Source organism: Carettochelys insculpta, chromosome 7 (assembly GCF_033958435.1).
Source record: "Carettochelys insculpta isolate YL-2023 chromosome 7, ASM3395843v1, whole genome shotgun sequence".
Classification (NCBI taxonomy): domain Eukaryota; kingdom Metazoa; phylum Chordata; order Testudines; family Carettochelyidae; genus Carettochelys; species Carettochelys insculpta.
In genome coordinates, this window is record NC_134143.1 from 57,915,845 (window position 1) to 57,936,587 (window position 20,743).

A 20,743-nucleotide genomic window follows, 5' to 3' on the forward strand; every position below is an offset into this window, starting at 1 on the left:
TTTTTTTCTGATTCGTCAATCTTGATTACTTTTTTTGGTTCTCTGTGCCTTAAATATTGAGTCTGTTCTGGTATGGCTATGGTCTGAAGAAGTGGGTCTGTCCCACAAAAGCTCACCACCTAATAAATTATTTTTAGTCTTTAAAGTGATACTCGACTGCTTTTTTTGTTTTGATAACACATAGACTAGCATGGCTTTCTCTCTGTTTTTATAAGTAAATAAGAACTTTCAACTAAGCTTATATAATTAAAATGTACAGTAACTTAGTCGTTTGAATGTATACCACAGTAGACTGAAACATGGAATGAATGTCACTTGTGCTTGTGTAACATTATTGGCATAGATTCCAAGTTCATATTGACAGCATTAGAGGAATTTGCACTGAATGTCTTTAAGCTCAATTTAATTGTGATATTTACTAGGGAGAACTCATCATCACCATTTGATCCTATGGAGTGTATGGACACAGTAGAAGAACAGAGAGTTCATAGTCCTCCTGCCTCATTAGTCCCCAGAATCCACGTGATTTTGGCACAGAAATTACAGCACATAAATCCATTATTGCCTGCTTGCCTTAATGAAGAAGAGAGTAAAAGCTGTAAGTATCTGAACTTGAATGAAACCTTGAATTATCACAGATTAGTTCTTTCTGGACTCCACTGGACTCTTGTACTGTATACAGTAACTGTTGTCAAGAAAATGCAGCAATGGTATAGTCTGTTTACAGCAGATTTGGAAGAGATGGGTCAGTTGCATTACTTTATACTGAGTTACCACAGAATTTGGTGATGATAGTATGTATTTTGGGAAGAGTTAACATGTGAACTAGTCACAATCAGAAGCTTCGTTCTGTAAGTTTGAAAATGCAACTTACTATTATACAGATTACAACAGTTATTCATTTTCAAATGAGCAGTCGCTTAATTTTTATAAACTTAAGGTTTGGCCCTGCAAGAAAATCTGGAGTATGTAGATTTACCTTGTGGATATAAAATATGTAATGAATGACTGGGTTATCAGGGTGCTTTTTAAAGGCAGCTAACTTTAAAAATAAATGTATGCAGCTACTTGCCCATTTGATTGTTCTTAAACATGCACCACAAACTGGCACATGCTGCTTTATTTCTCTCATTAGTGTTTTTCCTATCCCTTTATAAAGGTTCCTTGGTTTTTGTCAACTTCCGCAGCTCATAAAATACAGTTGAGTCCTATATAGACATTCATATTAAACATATGGAAGGCTGTGGGTTTTGGAACCAAATGTGTACTACAACATTCAATTAAAAATTTGAAAGGGTTTTCAAGAGGATGTTGAGCAAATCATAATATCTGCAAGTAAACAATTATTCAGCAAATTGATGAGCAGATTTTTTAATTCCTGCTCCTGGTCCTGCTTTAATTTTAAAAAATCCTTTTTTGGCAGCTGCTGCATTGCATCCATCTGAGATGGAGGGCAGCTTCTTGAACATCATTCATAGTTAAATTATTTATTTCCCAATATAATATTTGAGAGTAACCTGCCATTTGTAGTCACAGCTAATTTTTAGGCCTAGTTTTATGAACCACCTTTTCTTCTACATAGACAACTTTTTATCATTAAAAATCATGACTTGCCATGAATAAACATGCAAAATAAGTTACTTATTTATATAAATGTGACTTTTAACATTATTAAACATCATTGAAAATCAAACGTTATACAGTAAACCCTAGATTTTACGGACCTTGATTTAGCAGACTTCAGGGACAACGGACATCTCTTCCCCACCCCCCGTTGTCTGCTGAGGTCCGTAAAATCATCCCCTTCCCCCCTCCCACACCCCCCAAGAAAGTTAAGACTTACAGCTGGTGCAGTCTGGAGGAGCCACCTCCTCTTCCACCAGAGCTACTGTGCATATGTGGCGGCAGCTACTTCAGGCCATGCAGTGGTGCCCTGCGTGGCGAGGCAGCTCCAGCCATGCATAGCGGATTTAGCAGCTCCTCCATCTGCTGTGGCTCTGGTGAGTGGCAGAGTTTTACTCTTTCATTGGGGATGGGTGGGAACCTGGGGCTGAGGGAGTCTGACAGGTGTGGGTAGACAGTAAACCCTCACGTGTAGCGGACAGCCTTCACCCACATTAGTCCATTACAGCTAGGGTTTACTCTATCTGAAACAGTTTGAGGGTTAAAGCAAAGAACAGCGTGGAGTGAAATTTACTCATCCTTTGACTTAAAACATTTTCGTTTTCGTTTGACAGAATATAGCTCCCGACCTTATTTTCATAATATTCTCTCCCAAGAGTCTGTGGCAGTGATTGGAGGAGGGCTTTCTTTGACGATATTGGGGTAGTGGCACTCAACTTGTGAACTAAGCTGGAATTAAAAATACATAATTCTGCAAGTCACATTTACCAAATTAAATACCTTAATGTAGCGGCAGCATAGAGATATGACTCAGTTTGTTCAGTGAGTAACTGCTGACTCACAGTATAATCTGCTAATCATAGTCTTGGACACCTTTCATTTTTAATTGGAAGTCGCATTAGATGTGTGGCTTCAAAACTTATAGCTTTGTATGGGTTCCTGTGTGTTTTAAGATGTCATGTGCATCCATATAGAATTCCATCATCATCAACTGTGGGCTCAGCGCCTGTTGATATATGATGCCTCTCTCACCGTTTCCTTCTGTCTTTCCCTGTCCAGTGTGGAGTGGCTAGTTCCGCACCAATATAGAACTCCACTTGATAGCAATTTGAAGAGCTGTGGAAGCTCACAGATGGCAGGGTCCAAAGAATAAATTAAATACATACAGAGTGGAATCCAAACATAAACAGAACACACATGGAGCAGACCCTGTAAGAGCTACAATTCTATGCTGCTGGTAGATTCATTTACTAATTTTGTGAAGTGCTTGAGATTTGTCTGTTTTTTTCCCCCCAGCCCTGTTAACATAAGGGAAAGCTACAGAAATAGCTTGCCATTTTGCCACAAGTGGCAAATATATTTTGTTTTATGAGATGCTCTAATGGAGTTTTAAAAAATATATGGATGTAAGCAGACTCATGAATTAACACAAAAACAAGAGAGTTGGAGAGCCAGCTGGTCCAGGATCCTGAGAGTCTTGAGGTACCCAGGGTCTTGACTCTGTGGCATGGAGCCTGGAAGCCCTAAGAGCACCCATGTTGGTCTGGAGGACCATCTGCCCTGTGTTGGGGAGCTCAGGGAAACCATCTGGCCTGGGATTCTGGAAGCCTTTGAGTCCCCTATGCTGGATCAGTCAGAATAGTTGTGAGTGCCTTGGAGCCACAGCCGCAGGGAGTCCTGCAATCGTGACTCCAAGGAAATCAGCATATTGGGGGTTTTTGTTAACATTTTAAAACATCGCTGTGGCCTCCACATTGAGAGGATTGTGGATTGAAAAAACAAAGGGAGAGAAATAATCAATGGAGTATTCCCCAATATTTGATTCTGCATTTGTTGAAACGAACTTGTTCCATATTGGTAAACGTAATAAACCTAGGCGTGCAAATGCTGCTACTTTTTTCATAAAACTTGTGAGACATCAAGGAGGGCAGTATCGTTAAATACTTCAAATGGAAAATAGCAACCAAACATGGATTGTTATGCAGTAATACCCTGTAATTCAAAATTAGTCTGTTGTAATTGGATACATATAGCAGAGGGTGACAGTGTCAGGTGGAACTTCATGCAGTATCTATATGTGTAACCTACTTTAGGAGGGAAGAGCAAGATCCAAGCCTTTGACTCCAGCCCAGAGCCTGCCCCATTGGGACCCTCAGGCATGGAGCTACTCCATGTGCCTCTGTGCTGCGTGCTGTGTGGGGAAGCTTCATGCGTTGCTCTTGCCTCCAGCACAATCTCTCAGCTTGCATTGGCTGGAACAGAGAGATTGTGCTGAGGGTGGGGGCAACACGTGAAGCCCGCAGAGCGCAGAACGGCATGTAAAACAGACAGCCCTCAGCTCATAACTCCCTCCCAGACCTTGCACCCTCTCCTACAGCCCTCCCGCCGCATGCCAGAATCCTCTCTTGCACCCAAATCCCTTGCCCCCGAGCCCAACCCCCTCCTTCACCAAAACTCGCTCTCAGGCACCATGCACCCCCTCTTGCATCCCCGTCGCATACCCCGAGCTCCCTTCTGCTCCCAACCTCCATCCTGGAGCCTGCACATCCTCCATAAAAAAATGCAGCCCTTGACCTCTTTCCAAAATCTTGGAGTGGCCCTGCATCAAAAATAATTGTCTGTCCCTGCTTTGGGATCTTCAAAATAAAATGTTTGCCTGCTTTGTAGCAAATGGAGTAAAATAGATTTTTCCCTGTGTTTTGAATGGCAACAGAAGTTACCATTGTTTTTTCAATTCTTTTGTTTTAGTTTCATCACTGTCAGCACTGCTCTGGAAATGAAATGTAACGATTAGAGCTAGTGCACGACAACAAAATATTGTGAGAGTTAATAATGCATTGTTACTGTTTTTCTACTCTTGATGCGCTTAGGAATTTTTTTTAAAAAAGTGTTCCTTGCTTGAAGTTCCTTTTAAGTGCCTCAGTTTACCTCTCTGGAAAAGAAAATGGGACCAATTTATCTTCAATAATGAGATTGTGAGGTGTAATGTTTGTAACGCAGTTTAAAATTCCCAGCGGAACCAGATGCAAACTTTTGGAGACTGAGACAGCAAAGAACATAATACCACTCCAATGCCTATTACGCAGTTGTTAACTGGACCTTTTAGTTACATCTTTTGGCAAGCCCTGGGACTGTTACACTTGCTTCGAGGACAATACCAATGTAAATCATCTGAAAGCGGTAGCCATGTTTTTCTGTAGCTTCACAGATAACAGTCTTGTGGCACCTGAGAGAGACAAACAAATGTATTAGGTCAGAGGAGTAAATCAAGGACGGCCACACTTTTGGCTATCATCCTTTCACATTCCCCACAGGGCCCCCCACCACCAGAGCCAGGCACCTCAGCCCACACCATGCCGCCACTCCTCCCCCTCCCCCCCCCCATATTCCACTCAACTCACTTAAGTTGCTTCCACTAGATCCAGGGCTGTGGGCATTACAGGTGCCATGCTGGGCCAGGCTGCAGGCTCTGGGGCAGCAGGAGCCGCACCAGGGCTGAAGGAGTCATGTGGCTCACAGCTGGTGCTGAAGGCACTGCACTAGAGAAACTACAGCAGGGTCAGCGTGGTGGGGCATGTATGCAGAGCAGTCAGAGTTGCACCCCATGTATGCTACTCTCCTGAGCTGCAGTTTGCCACCCTCATTTCACCACATTTGGTGAACGGGGAGCATATTGGACACCACGGTATAAGTCATGAGCTTTCGTGGTAAAACCCACTTCCTTCGTCTGAAAAGGATGGGAACCACTGTGCTAGAGATACTTAATAAGGGAACGGAGTAGCAGTAGTGAAGAGGTGCACAAACTTTGGGGCCCACTCGGAGAACTGTTTTGGGGGAGGGGGGACTCCTGGTGCCTGGACCAACCCCTATGGGGTCATGTAAGGATTGCCAGCATCAGCCCCCTTATGCCTGTCTGCATCCGCACATCCCAACTTGGATGAAGGTGGGGCATAGTTGGAGGGGCACGGTATGTGTAGATGAGGTGAAATGTTTGGAGATCACTGCAATAATGTCACAAACTTAAAGAAACGAGATGCATGCCAGCCAAGTATTAGGGATTTCAGTAAACAGAGGGAGACCATCCACATGGAGTACTATACAACCTCAGTATTATATACTCATGTTTTGTCACTGTCCAGTGAAATTTAGCTCCAATTTTAGGCTTCTTAGAAATTCCACTGGAAACTGATTTTTCTAGACAAACGAGGTTTTGTTGCAGTGTTTCGATTGCAAACTCAGTTACTTTATGCCTACCAAAGTTGTAGAAACAGAAGCACGTCATTTTTGTCTTAGCGGAGAGATTCTTCTTCTCCCCTCTCCCCCCCCCCCCCCCCCAAAAAAAAAAAAAAAGTAGTATTATGGAAAATTAGATTTTTTTTTTTTTTTTGGTTGACATATAGGAATGCTTTAAAAAAATCCGCACTGTTGAAAGGGTAGTATCTGTTTAGTACAAATTGTCTAGAGAAAAGCATGTGATCAAATACTCCAGCAATATCAAAAATTGGGGGAATGTAATGCAGAAACAGTCTAAATGAAACTACATCATTTACCAATAAATGTAACATTTATGAGAGGAATAAACAGAGAGACAGAGGGAACAGCCATTTGAAAAGCAGCAAGTCCAGGAAACTCAGAGTGTACATATAATGAGTTGAGAGTGAAATTGAGCTCTGCTGTGTTGTGACTCCATATGAAATGTGCCTCTCTATCTCCCATTTTTTTCTGAGATCTCCAGTATATCCTGTCTGAGTCTGTCTTGCTTAGATTGTAAGTGCTTCAGGCAATGGTGCGGTGTGGTTTTTTTTCACTACACACATTGTTTTAAACCTAATCATTAATTTGGGAGGCTGTATGTAACTTTTCTGTGACAAATATTAATTTGTGCTCAGATTCACACTTACATGAGGAGGACATTCTCAACAGAAGGCCCTTAGCTGTAGAATTTATGATTGATGGACATTAAACTGACAGTCTTGCTGCATCATTCAAGACACCTTTTGAGAAGCCTTCAAGGAAAAGAGTTGCAAACTAGGCTTTGTGCGTGCATTAGGAATAATCCCTTGAAGCTTGATTTTTAGTAAACAGGTGCCTAATTTCTGTGGTATGTGAGCTTTATACCTCATTGTGATGGAAGAGTACTTGTAACTCAGCTGTGCCCTGGAAATGTGTACAGTGAGACAACTGTCTAGTTCAACATAGATCTGATGTGTCTATTTCTGTGGCAAGGAAAGGTACACATTAATGATCTGTTGTTTTATTGATATGACAAAAATTGAGACCAAGACTCAAACGGGACCCACTTGTTTTGGAACTTTTTGGCCAAACTTGTAAATTCTGTTTATAGCTAGTCTCAATTACTCTACTATTGTCTTCTTGCTTACCCCCCATTTGGGTGAGGTCACACCAATTACATGCACTGTAACTTTCAATAGAGGGCATTGTGTTTCAGGTCTGCAGAGCAAGGAGCAATGTCCTGAATCTAAAAAGGTAGGCGCAGTCTAGGTAAATGAGGAAACCTCACTCTCACAGTGGAGTGCTGTTTTGTTTTTGTTTTTTTTTTCATGCACCATTCAGTCTGTGTGATATTGCAACAAAAGCTAAGCCTCCTTTGGGCTATGTCTAAACCGCAGGCTTCTGACAGGAGACCAGCGGTCTCTCAGCAGAAGTCTGCCATGTCGGGAGCATTCTGCCAACATCCCTGTCTTCCTTGTTCCATGAGGAAGAAGGGATGTCCGAGCAGAAGGAGTTTGCCCAACATTTGGCCCCACATGAATGGGCTAAATGTCGGGAAAGCCTCTCCCGACAGAACTGTCTGCAAGAGATATGCAAATATGGTGCACAATTTACGTATCTTTTGTCAACAGGTCCCAACAATCTAGACACAGTGTTGGAGAAGAGGGGGAACAGATGCAAAGCATTTCTGACTCTCCTCTTCTGCTTTCTTGTCAGTTGTTTCTAGTTTTATGATGGAACTTTCACCTGTTAGAGCAGAGCTGCTTGGATTCCTCACTCATGCGCTCTTAGGAGACAACCTGGCTGCTGAGTACCTTATATTGCATCTCATCTCCACAGTGTAAGTACGTAGATGCCTGCTGAGAACACTTAATATGTTTGGTTTAAAAATATAACCAGTTTATTTTTTGCCAGTCTATGAATAATTTTACAGTAGAGATGCTGTAGGTAGGGCTCCAACTGTGGACCCCTGTTGTGTATTAGGCGCAAGTGCAGAGATTGTCCTCAGTTCAAATAGATTTTAAAACAAAGCTAACTTCAAAGCTTAATACCCTGCTAGCAAGAGTTGACAGAATACCTCCTATTTTTGTTTTCTGCCCTTTTTTTAAATTCTTCCCTGGATCAGACTAAAATTCTCAAGTGTTACGTATTGAACCAGTGAGGATGTCATGTTTCCTATCTAATCTCTTCTCTGTGTGTGAGCAGGATATGCTATTGCTACGTTTCCATTAATAGTTTAGAGCTATAGTTCTCAGCCTGTGCAGCTCTGTGTTTTGTGGGCCACACCCAGCCACTACTTGTACATTGACCAAAAAAAGGGGGGTTACGATTTTTTATATTAGAGCAGTAAAATTCAGATTGATATAGCACTTTGATCTCAACATGGGCAAGTCTCTACTTACGAGCATTTTAAGTTAGCAAAATAAGTCAAATCATAAACTAATACAGTTAATTTACTTGAAGAATGGCATGCCATATTCCTACCCTCACTTCCATCCTGTTGTGAATATTGTCTGCAAAAATAGGGAGTCTTGCCCTGCTCAGCGTGGGTATCCCCTTAGCTAGGGATTGTATGTTACACAGAACATTGCACAATGTTGGGGATATCGTACTTAGCCAGCGATATGGCCGCTTTTCAAATAGCTTATTTGGAGATAGGGCATTTCACCCTAGTACCCAGCATGTGGAAAACTTGAATATATAGTAGCTCCAGTAAACTTCGTGGTAGTACAGAGTAGGCTTATGTTAGTAGAACATTTTGTGGTCTGACTGTAAATCTGTTTTCGCTGTCAGATTGAGCCTTTACCATTCCGCCCCTTTGGGGCGTTTTTTAGACAAGGGAAAATTCAACCTCAGTTTTCCAGCCTGCAGTGCCTTCTGAATTGCAGAAACAATCCACCACCTAGGTCACATACAGTTCTTCTTCCTGGGCGCGCACAGTCCTTAACAAGTATGAAGCAACATAACCAAAAACCCTTCCCTTTCCTCTGGAAACTTTAACAGTCTTTCCAAGTCCCTGGCACTAGTCATTCCTCTCAACAGCCAGAATCCTACATTTGCTCCATCACTAAGCAGCATTCCTTTGTAAGCTCCTTATCCCCTTCCTGCCTGGCAATGAGAGGTTGTACATAAGTCATCATTAGTCCCAATCTCTTCTAAATCTCTTATGGTTGTGTCATTCATATTGTGTTAAAGATCCTAGATAACTTGAGGTGAGATTAATTTTTACATGTGCAAGCCATCATCTATTTAGCAGTAGCATCCCATGTGTTCTAGTAAGAAAAAAGATAGCGGTGGGGCTTTCACACAAAACTTGTGGCTTTTTAAGGATGTGTTTTGCCTGTATAAAGCTTTTAGGACCTACTGTGGGAGTGCAGTCCTTGTATCAGATATTTATCTGATTTTTTTTTTTTTTTTTTTTTTTGGTCTAGCTATGCGAGAAGAGATGTACTTCCTCTGGGAAAATTCACAGTCAACTTGAGTGGCTGTCCAAGAAATAGCGTCTTCACTGAGCACCTATACCGCATTATCCAGCAGCTTGTTCCAGCAGTAAGAATGGCCTTAATGTGCTTTAATGGATTTAAGATCATGCAGTGAATTGGGCTGCAACATTACTGTATTTTTCCCAGACAATTCCAAAGTTCAGTTTGAGGCAGATTCTTACTACCTGGTTAAAGGATAGGCCAACAACTGAAATGCAGGCAGGACTTTCGTCCTACAGAAAGCCTTTATTTCTCTCCTCTCCCTCTCACCAGTCCCTGGAAGGTATTCTGCAAAGACAGTAATTTGAACAGGGACCATATTGATGGTAACTTGCAGAGCATTGTTGTTAATGTTCACTTAGCTATATATATTTTAACAACCTTAAATTGCCCTTGGAATTCTGGTTCCTGTTTAAGGCTTTGGGACTTGTGATTACATACGTCTACCATGTAGTCCATTTAATTGTCCTTACGGTTTTGTATATCATATGGAATTCTAAACTTTCTGATCCTATTAAAGCAGGATACTTTTACCTGTGAGGCAGTTGGAGGAGTGGAAATTTGCCTCCTTAGCCAATAATTTTCCTTACTCTTGCAGTCCTATCGTCTGCAGATGACCATAGAAAATATGAATCACTCACGATTTATCCCACACAAGGACTACACAGCTAACCGCTTAGTCAGTGGAGTATTGCAATTGGCCAGTAACACTTCCCTTGTGATAGATGAGACCCTGCTTCAACAAGGACAGCTGGACACAACAGGTAGACAATGTGTTGTACTCCTGTCCTGCTTGTAAAGCTTTGATATGATACATTATAGTAAACTGAACTTTTACATTTCAAGACATTTTTATAGTTTTGTGGTAATGGTTAAACCTTTTAATAGAGGTTTCCCACTGTTAAACTACGTGGGAAGAACCACCTTGTCTGTGGATATCACAACCGATTTATGTCTCAGACTGTCTTGCTGTTATATGGAGGTGGGTGCCTGATCACTGTTCAACAAGGCAGTTGCATTTTATTTCTCCTATTATTGTTTTACTATCAGCCAGTGTTTAGTATTTTAAATGAAACCAATATTCATATATGCCAGGTTTCAGGTAAAAACCCTAACAGTTAGGAAGTTTATTCTAATCTCTAATTTAAATCTCCCTTAGTACAATTTAAGCCCATTGCTGTTTGTTCTGTCCTCCGTAGACAGATCCTCTTTAGCACAGACTTATGTATTTGAAGACTCAGATCATGTCCCTCTTCAGCCTTCTCTTCTCCAGACTAAAACCCAATTTTTAAATCTTTCCTCATAGGTCATATTTTCTAAGCCTTTAATCCTTTCTGTTGCTCTCCTTTGAACTTTCTCCAGTTTGTCCACATGTTTTTTGAAGTGTGGTGCAGTATTCCAATTGAGACCTTAATTAGTGCGGAGTAGAGTGGAAGAATTATTTCCTGTCTTGCTTACAACACTCCATATGCAGCAACATATCATAACCTAAATTCTGGTAAGAGAGAAGACTTAAGGTGAGCTTTGAAGAAAAGGATTTTAATACCTGGGAATGAGGCAGGGGATAGACATTCAGGTAGCTGGAACATACAGTTGAAGTGCTTATTCACTTTTCTCCCTGCTCCATCTTCAGGTAGGGACAGCAGGTCAGATAAGGGGAGAGACACAAAACAATGTGTCTACAAAACCAGGGGACCAATTTTAAATTGGAAAACAGGTGAATAGGAAGCCAGTAAAGGTGATTATTTGAAAAGAAGTATCCTAATCAGCCAGACCTTATCCATCTTGGAGCTTGACACATCGAAAACTGTCCTGATGCATGGTCTTATCTACCACTGTTAACAGATGCTGTAGTGAGTCCATAACTGACATAGACCTTTTCATCTTCTTTACAAGTGTTAACAATAGGGTACCGTACCTGTTAATCTGTGTATCTGGAACAGTTGAGACCCAAAGGCCAGACAGAATGTAGGCAACTTCAAAACTGCACAGAAGTAGCAAAGTTTAGTTTTTAGATGGATATTGTGCTGTTGTAATTAAGATCTAAGGGTCTGAGAAGGGAAAGAGTCCCAAAAAGAAATTATGCACAATTTGCCGTCCTTTTAAGAGTAGCTAATGACTGCTGGACTAAAACATGCAAAGCATTTGTCATTTTATACAGTAGGCTTTATTGTTAGGGAGAACTCTTATTTTTATCAGCTGGATTTCATTATTCCAACATTCTGCAGTTTGACCTTTTTTTGTGGATTGGTTTTTAAGAAACTCACTAGAATATTTAAAATAAATGTGTTTGATTATAATCAAAACTAACAATAGTTTGAGATAACTAGAGATAGTAATCAGTTCCTGTCTCCAATTTAATCTTCCTCCTTTTAGTTGGCCAATCTAATGCACCTCTTATACAATGACACGTTCTTCTCTGCTTGGATTTTAAAAGACAATTTGTTGTCTTGTCCAAAAAGTAAAGTAGCACTGATTTGCGGTCTTAAGAGTAACATACAAAGAAATAGAGGGGAGTGTGGTAAAGCAGTGGTCCCCAACCTTTTCACTAACATGGCACACTTTAATGAGACAGTTCCATAGCACGCACGCTTTTTTTCAGCTGAATTGATTGCTCATAAATATCACATTTACTTACATTTACTCTGGTTATAATCTTACAAGGGAGGTTTGCAACATAGTAGTGCAACAAGATAAATAAGGATCAAATGCATTAATGTTTCAAATCCACACAGAATACATCTTTGATAGCAAGCATAGCCACGTTTTCAAAATCTGCTCAACTCAACTATTTCTAACTTCTCAACTCTAGATCTGTACCACATGCACCATTCAGTTCAGGCGTCTGAATTTCGCCTTACAAATTTCATGCTAACGTTTAAAGTTATTTTTATTAAATAAATGAACTGATTAATAATTGAAATTCAGAGCAAAATGCAAAGTAAATAGCGGCTTACCAGGTGTACAAAAAGGTGGGCAAGTTGAGGGGGGAAGCAGCTCCAGAGAGCAGGCCCCTCTCTCCTCCATCCCACTGTAGGTGGGACATGCCATTTACACTATGTTCCAGCTCCAACGGGCTCTTGCCTTCTCTTCTCACTGCAGGGAGGAGGGGGTGGGCTCCCTGCCAGCCCTTTTGGGCTTGGACACAGGATTTTAACTGCCTCCCAACACAAACAGGTTCCTGCACAGTCGACATTTTCCTTTGTGGCAGTGCTGCAAAGAATCACCAGGGGAGGGTTTGACCAACCCTAGGTTAGCTGGGACTCAGGCAGCCTTACTGCTTGAGCTCCAGCTGGTATGAGGTCATCAGTTTTTCCCTGCAGCAGCAAGAGGAAATTGTGGTGACATTTTGTCACACTTGGGCAGTTCTCACACCCACCAGTGTGTCACAGTGAAAATCAGTGTTATAGAGGATCTGTCTTAAAGCTGGTTTCAGGTTAATTTACATGTGCCAAGCTGGTTTGACAGCTTTGTATAGTGAGGTACTTTTTCCACATTGGAGAAATAGGGTCAGCCCCAATGGAAGTTACCCATCTACAAATAGGCTTGGACATGCAACAGGATTCCGCTTTAGGGGAAAGAATAGTTGTCTCCATACCTGTTTATTCCTGGTGAGCTGTAATGTGTTTGGGGTTTCAGTTCTCTACGATCTGGTCCAAACCACCAGTTATTTTCACATAAGCCCTTGGAGTTGTGTTTTCACATTGCACTACTCGTGGTATTTGAGGATCTTTATGGTTTACTATGAACCTTCAGGTGTGAACATCTAACCAGTGACCATAAAAAAGCTGTATCATGCCTCACCAGTCCCCTAAACCATGTGGTCTTTGAAAACTTCCCAAGGGATAACAACATCATCATGCTAGGCTAACAACCATGCTAGGCTTCTGTAATTGACTTTTTCATTTTAGAGAGTGGTTTGTAATAGAGTAACATTGTGGCCTGTTTCTCTCTCTTTAATTTGGCAAAACCTTGTTGTTCTGCTGTTCCTAATGCATTTTAAAAGTAACTTGATCACTTAGTTGAGGAGCAGCAATACATCAGAACTGCCTACTTTGAGTACAGCTTACTGCAGCTAGCCAGCCAGCGGTGGTAAACAAATTGTGGCTTGATCATCATGAAAAGATCTGCTAAATTCACTCACCCGCTCAGGGCCAGTGCATGTGCACCAGGATCCCAAAATAGTGCTGGTTATCTATGATGCTGCAGAATGTCACTCCAGCAAAACACTGCATCTCCTTTAATGCTAAAAGCTTCTCCTGGCTGATGAATATGAATTTTGGAAAGAACTTATTGCACTTAAACTTGTCAGAGAGGGGAGCCTCAGCATTGAAGCTAGGAAAAATGGGTGTCTTCCTCAGTCAGTTGAATTATTTCTGTAATTAAAATGCTAGCTTTAAAGTTGAGTATCTCACTTCTACTTGGGCTAGAAAGAGAAGCTTTGTGTCATTGCCAGCATGCTGGATAAGTACTCCTGGTCTTGCATAGTCCTGGGATAGGACTGCAGTATTTGCTCTCTGGCTTGTTTATTTGGGAGGAGGGGCAAGTTGGTACAGAACAGTTATGTTCTGAGCTTTGTATGTGTAAACTCTAGTGCCCTGATCCTGCACCCTTCAAGTCAATGCATTGCAGAGCTGAGCCAATGGTGACTGTGGTATCTAGATTTTATAGCAGAGATGTGCCAAACTTACTGACCCGCTAAGGCACATACAACCAACCATCTTCAGAAGTTCAAGAGCTGGGGTGTGCCTGGCCTATAGAGGGCAGGGCTAATGGCTTCAGGTTCATGGGGGCTTGAGGTTTGCTTGGGGCTCAGGGCTTCAGCCCTGTTTCTCCTAAAGTTTTGAGTCTTCAGGAGCCTCCTATGGGGCTGAAGCCCCAAGACCCCTTCCTGCTGGCATAGGGGCTGGAGCTAGCCAGGGGGGGAATTACCTCCTCCCCGACAACTTGAAGCGGTTTTCAACATTTACAGTTTTGTTCAATGGCTCTCAACCCCACTATAAAAAATTGTTCCAAGAACCAGTGCCTCCTGGGGCAGAAGCTTCTAGCCCCACCACAGGGCAGAGACCTCGAAGTCTGGGGGATGTGGTGTCTGAAAACTGCACTTTAACTGTAAAAAGAGCATTATGGGCTCCTGACCCATAGTTGGGCCATTCATGATTCATAGCCATAAGGATATTGAAAAGTCAGAGCTTTTAAAGCACATTTCTAAAATAGACAGAATGTATGATGGTGAGATTTTGAAATAAAGCCTCAGTTAACTCAGGATGGATGTGAATTAGGTGCATTAGTCTCATGCTTAGAGCTAATAACCGCAGCCTTAATCCTGCTGGTAACCTTTGCATATACATGTCTACATGTTGATAATCTGACCTTTCCCATAAACTACACTATCAGTAGACCAGGGTCACCTTTTATGCGTGAAATCCTTCAAAGGCTCTTGATTTTGTGTAGCACCTCAGGGTTGTTTAAGTAACAAAGCTGTTTCCATAGGGAACAAGTCTGTTTCTGCCAACTGCTAATTAAACCCTGACTGAAAAGTCAGTTTCAACTCTGGCACTTGTTTGCATCCAGCTGTCAGCAGTGGTTTTCTTGCTTTTCCAGGTGTACATAATGTGACGGCTCTGGGTAACCTGATAACTTGGCAGAAGGTGGATTATGACTTCAGTTACCACCAGATGGAATTCCCATGCAATATTAATGTACTTATCACGTCAGAGGGCAGATCACTCCTACCGGTACGGCAAGATCTTCTTGAGTGTGGGGGGGGAAAATTACAATTGATAGCTACTTAATGAAAACTGTGTGCTATTCCAGAAATGAAGCATGTAAGGATAATCTTGTTGTGCTGAGCTGCATGGGCAGGTGCTGACACAGATTCCAGCCCAGGACCTCAAATACCTGTATTTAGTGACAATGGCCTGGAAAAGAAATTCAATGAAAGCCACAAAAAAAACCCCTAACGTTTCTCTCTTAGGGGAACATGCTGTAGCTGTGGTAGTGAGAGGATGGGGGCTAGTTCTGGTAATGGAAAAAGGTTGTGGACACTGATTTATCATATCAAACTCTCATTCCAGTGCAATAACAGCCTTTTCCTGTTCATAGTGAAGAAAGAGATTCATCTCATGCTCATACTTAAGAGACTGAATGAATGGCTTTTGTAGCTGTATGATGGATTACTTGGATGGCTCCAGCTGTTTGAACAACTACTTCTCCCCTCTTTTATGCACTTAACCTTTCCTCTTAAAAATTCCTCCAAAATTCCTGCTTGAAACAGCCAAGAGATTTCACGGTGGAAGTTCAGTGCTTATGTTTGATATTGAACTGATTTTATACTGTCTTCCTTGATAACAGGGGATGATGCTGATTTCCACTGTCATATGGGAATGGGCTAGCTGTAAAAAAGGGGGAAAGGGGTCATGTGTGCAACTCTTGTTTTTTCAGTCAGACTGCCAGGTCCCTTTACAGCCCCAGATAATTCCACCAAACATGGAGGAGTACATGAACAGCCTTCTCACAGCAGTGCTCCCATCCATGCTCAACAAATTCCGTGTTTATTTAAGTCTGCTGCGGCTGTTGGATTACAGCATATCTGATGAAGTTACCAAGGTATGGAAAACTTCAGATACTATCACCTGCTTTAAACTTTGTCTTCCATTAGGGAGAAGTAATTCTGTAGAAGTTGGTACAGCTTTACTATCAATAAGCATACTTGACTCAATGTGGTATTGGACTTCTCTGCAAGTGATGGGGGATGCATTTTGTTGGAGTGGGCTTCTGTCCCTAACAAAGGTTGCTGATGCCCAGAGCACCTCAGCAAGAGACACAACTACAGTTTATAAAATTGGTAAACGTCAAATCTTTCATTTCATTTTGAATCTAAGGCATCTTCTGAAATACAGAGAGCAATTATTTTATTGCCTTTTAGGCACCAGTATTCATTCTTCCCCTGGAAGTAAGGCTGAACCTAGCCTCCTTGCCTGGAGTTGTCTTTCAGGAATTTTCTAATCTTAGGCCTGGGGAATATTCTTTATGCAGGCCTGACACCGTGGCTTTTTTTTTTTTTTTTTTTTTTTTGAAATTGCTTCTCTATTGAATTGTGTTGAGTTCACTTGAAGAAGCTAAATCTAAGCTACTCAGTACTATATTGTCTTCATTCAGGCAGTAGAGGAAGACTTTGTAGAAATGCGCAAGAATGACTCTGAGAGCATAACAGCTGATGACCTTCACAGAACTCTGCTTGTAGCAAGGTGAGCAGCGTTAAAACTACTGAATCTGCTTTTTCAGTAATAGCTGAGTATGATCTCCTTCCAGTATGACTTTAATTGTTAGCATGTCTCTTCAAACTATTTCACTGTGAGTGTAGAAGAAAAGAGCACAGGTACAAAGAGCAGGGACAAATAAATCAGTTCCTACAGGTGGGCTAGTTAACCACTTCTTGTACAACCAGAACTCTTCTGGGGCTAGTGAGAGAGAGAGTATTCTTCTGCAATCTCATATCAGACTTTTGCCTACTTACTAGTATATCACTGGAAGGTTCAAGTGAGTCTTTGGAAGGCTTTGTTGCCTGCAAGAAACTATTAAATGCTTCCTATTTTTAATTCATCACTGGAATAAAGTGATGACTACAGGCAGCTGCTTGCAAGTTCTCTAACTTCTTGCTGTACTAGGGCTATTTGCTCTTAAACTTTGGCCTGAGAAAGAAGGTAGCCATATGAATTCTGTTTACATTCTACTGCTTTTGCCTATCCAGGTTTCTGTCTCTCAGTGCTGGGCAGACAACACTGTCAAGAGAGCGTTGGCTAAGAGCCAAACAACTGGAAGCACTACGTAAAGCCAGGCTCCAGCAACAGAAGTGTGTCAATGGAAATGAACTTTGATTCCCTCGTACTTTGCTTGTGACTATGTGAAAATGAAGTTTATCTAATCCTATGTGGAACCAGCACTAAGAATGGAATATTATTTCTACCAGTTTCTTGTAGATAATTTATACCAAAAAATTATGGACACTTACCCTTGAAGCCTGAACTGGTTTAATCTATATGCTGAACCTTACTGATTTTATGAAACTTTTTGGAGCTTGTTTTGTAACTGAGAATTAACAACAATGAGTAAATTGTTTGATATTAAAGGTTTAATACTGAAATTGTGTAAGCTCCCTAGAGCCAGTGGATGAACTGTACAGAAGGACTGACTGTTTCACCATACTGGTAACAGGATGTGGCTTTTCATGTATAAGATTCTTACGAACTGCTAGCTTTTTCACTCTCAGCCTTTGGCTCTTGCAGTGATAGTATTTTCTGTACCCTGAGGTAAAAAACCTGATTGCAACTCCCCCAGTTGTTTCCTGAACTAACATGCTTATCTTATGAATATGTGCAAAACACCTTCAAAAAAGAGATTGAGAACTCTCAGAAGACACTGAGTATATTTGTATTTCAGCTTTTACACAGCTAACTAGGCCCAGGCATATGCTGTTTTAAAAAAAAAAAAGTATGCAGACTACATAATTCATTGATCTCTTCTGCTTAACATAAAGGGTGTAACATTCAGGTGTAGCTGGAAAAATCTATAATCCTTTAGTCTCAGGGGGTCAAGTAGTAAAATTTTTAATTATTGAAAATGTCATAGGGGAGACATCCAAAGGATGGTGTAAGCTGCAGTTTTTATTCCAGTAAAACCAAAACCAGTATTTAAAACCCTGGCAAAACTATGTCACAGGACATGTCCATTAATAATCTTACAAGTGTGAAGTCTTATGTGCCAGATCATTACAAAATGAAGTCCTTGTAGCATTTATGTGAAACATTAATTGAAAGGGTTGATTTTTCACTTCAACTTCTAAGCACCACTCAACCATGTCTAAATGTTGTATTTCATGTAGTTGAATAATTTTAATTTAAGATACAACTCAGCTGTTTTACTGTCCCAAAGTGTAAATACTACAGTAACTGTACTTCTTGTAAATGACTAAGATTGATTGACTTTATTGCAGCCTCATGTACAGGGATAAGAGGGTTCTGGAGTATAGTAAGACAGGCCGCAAATATAGCCCACTACATTACCCTGAGTACATTGTCTTGCAGTTTAGTTAAAAATGAAATGTACTGTTGACAGTGCTGACAAGTTTGTGTAGTGCCTATACTGTACTGTCTAAGTAATGCTGTTTGAGCCCTGTACCTGAAGTGCTGCACTTCAAAGTGGCTTGCAGGACCATGAGAGGATTCCTGCTGTATAGCCAACAGTAATTCTGTAAATTTCTATCTCCCATTTTCTGTTAGGATAAAGCACTTTGAAAAGTGGAAAGTAATATCCAAGGGGAAAGCCTGGATGGACAACAGATCTATTGTGTCTTTCCTTCTCCCAACCTCCCCCCACTAGATACATTCTTTGTACACAAGCACTCAAAGTTTACTGGCCCCTCCAAAATTTCCCATGCTAATTCTGTCTCAGCTGGGTGGCAATGCTTTCTTCTACTACATGCATTAGAACAGTTGCTGAGTAGTTGTCCCTCTGCTGCCTAACATGGACTGAACAAAAACCCAGCCTTCAGCTGTACTTAAACTGAACAGAATAGACCAAATCTGAAGCTATTTCTTCCATTGTTTACATGTGTGTTGCACTGTAGTCACTGAGAAAACAAAGCAGCATGAGGTAAGTATGATGAAGCAAGATAAGCTAAGCTCTTGGTTTTCCTCTCTCTATGCTAAGTTCTTTAAGGGTGAGAAACACCAATAATAGACTCCAGTGCTTCTGGGGGGAGGGGGAATCAGTGCCCATTTCAAAGTGTTGAGACACTTGACATAATACGGTCAAGCCATAGACCCTGTAGAGTCAACTTAAGTAGTTTGCTTCCAGCCACCCTGTCTTATGGCTATGCACAGCCCAGCTTAGGCTTGCATCTTGATATTATGCTCAAAGCTTCACCTTCCCTCATGCAGCAATCATTCTAAGACAGTCCAACATTGCTACCACAGAAGCAGACTGGCTCTTGGCTAGTGGAAGCTTTGAAGCTAGATGTCCTACTACATAAGATTTTTTTTTCCAAGGCAGTACCTAAACTACCACTGATGTAGAAAAAGCTAGACTAAGGGGTATGAAGCTAGCAGATGGTTTCCCAAACTTAAGGGCACAAAGAAGTTCCAAGGGGGTGTGTGAGATGACCCAGCCCCCCCTATCATTTCCCCCACCTGGCGCTCAGGTCCTGCCATTTTACATTGGTGACCTGGAACAGCCGCTATAAAAAGTGAGCAGCCAGTGCAGATCCATGTGGTGCTAGCTGCTTCCTGCAAAGGTGAGTGAGTGAGAGTTGAAGAGGAGGATGGAGTTAGATGGAGGGCTGGGGGTGCCAGCTCAGGAGGGGCATGGGGTGAGAGTCTTGGGTTGGGGGGGGCTTGCAGGACTCAGACAGCTTGGGTGGCTGGCGCTGGCATCACAGGGACCTTGTGGCCTGGGCTGTGGCTGGCCTGCAGCTGGGGCAGGCACACAGCTAGCCCCAGCAGTGTGGGGCTTGGTCACCTGGAGGGGCAGCACAGGGCTCAGGCAGGTGAGCAGCTGGGCCAGGCAGCTCTGGCAGCTGGCACCAGGCTCAGGCACCAGGCCAGCTGGGGCTGCACCAGGCACCCACAATGGGTCAAGAAAAACCCCTTTTATATCAAGTTTGTGTTTATTTTATATTACAAATTGAGATTGTTAGAAGTGGGATTGGATGATGGTAAAGAAGGGGTGTGTGTGTGTGGGAGGGTTTCTCAAAAATCAAAGGTGGGGGGAGTGATGCTGAAAAGTTTGGGAACTACTGATCTACTGCACTCCCTTCACAGCCAGCAAATTCCTTCTCCCATTCTCATTCCCAGAACATCCACACCACTTTCTGTGCAAGCTTACTACAGGGGAAAAGATTACAAATGCATAGAAGTTACCAGGTGCTTCATTGTAAATTAATTCCATCTTCAGTTGGTACCAAGGCCATAGCAGAGTATCCTGAAGGGAGCATCTGCCTACAGTTCTTGCAGTGCCTTAAAAAGAATTAAATTTTTCCACCCCAACAAATGTTGCATGGAACCTTGCTAGGCTGGTTAAGTGATTCACAGCCAGAAGTTACCTTTCGATCATTGAGCCCAACCTAGATAATGCAGGCTAGAGAACAGCCCTAGTTAACTCCCAGGTTGAGTTTAACTTGTTTGGCTCAAGCATGTTTTCAAAGAGATGAAGAAACCACCGTGCCCCTTGACAGAGGACTTAGGGCTGTTTAGACCTCTTACTGGGAGCACTTGTAGGGCTAAAACCTGGGATCCAGAGAGTGGACAGTGCAATTCAGGAAAAGAACGCAAAGCAGGCTTGAAACCCTGGGCTAAATTGTTCAGATGTTCCTTGTGGTTTGGAACTTGAGAATTGAGCTCCAGTAA

General features: G+C 41.9%; 1 protein-coding gene across 2 annotated transcripts in view; it reads left to right on the plus strand.

Moving 5' to 3' along the window:
* MCMBP (minichromosome maintenance complex binding protein) overlaps positions 1-17,484 on the plus strand; it is a 33,178-nt gene extending 15,694 nt beyond the window's left edge. Inside the window, exons 9-16 of one of the 2 annotated variants that reach the window (XR_012646320.1) lie at positions 423-598; positions 7,573-7,696; positions 9,288-9,405; positions 9,937-10,102; positions 14,943-15,076; positions 16,000-16,185; positions 16,500-16,588; positions 17,092-17,129. Coding sequence is in view for 1 of the 2 variants with exons in the window: in XM_075000533.1 (XP_074856634.1) it covers positions 423-598; positions 7,573-7,696; positions 9,288-9,405; positions 9,937-10,102; positions 14,943-15,076; positions 15,783-15,947; positions 16,500-16,588; positions 17,092-17,218 (1,099 nt within the window). In the remaining variant the exon portion in view is untranslated. Of the gene's footprint in view, positions 1-422; positions 599-7,572; positions 7,697-9,287; positions 9,406-9,936; positions 10,103-14,942; positions 15,077-15,782; positions 15,948-15,999; positions 16,186-16,499; positions 16,589-17,091 lie in introns of both variants that reach the window. The other variant, XM_075000533.1, reaches the window with a different exon arrangement.
* The last annotated feature ends 3,259 nt before the right edge of the window (positions 17,485-20,743 follow it).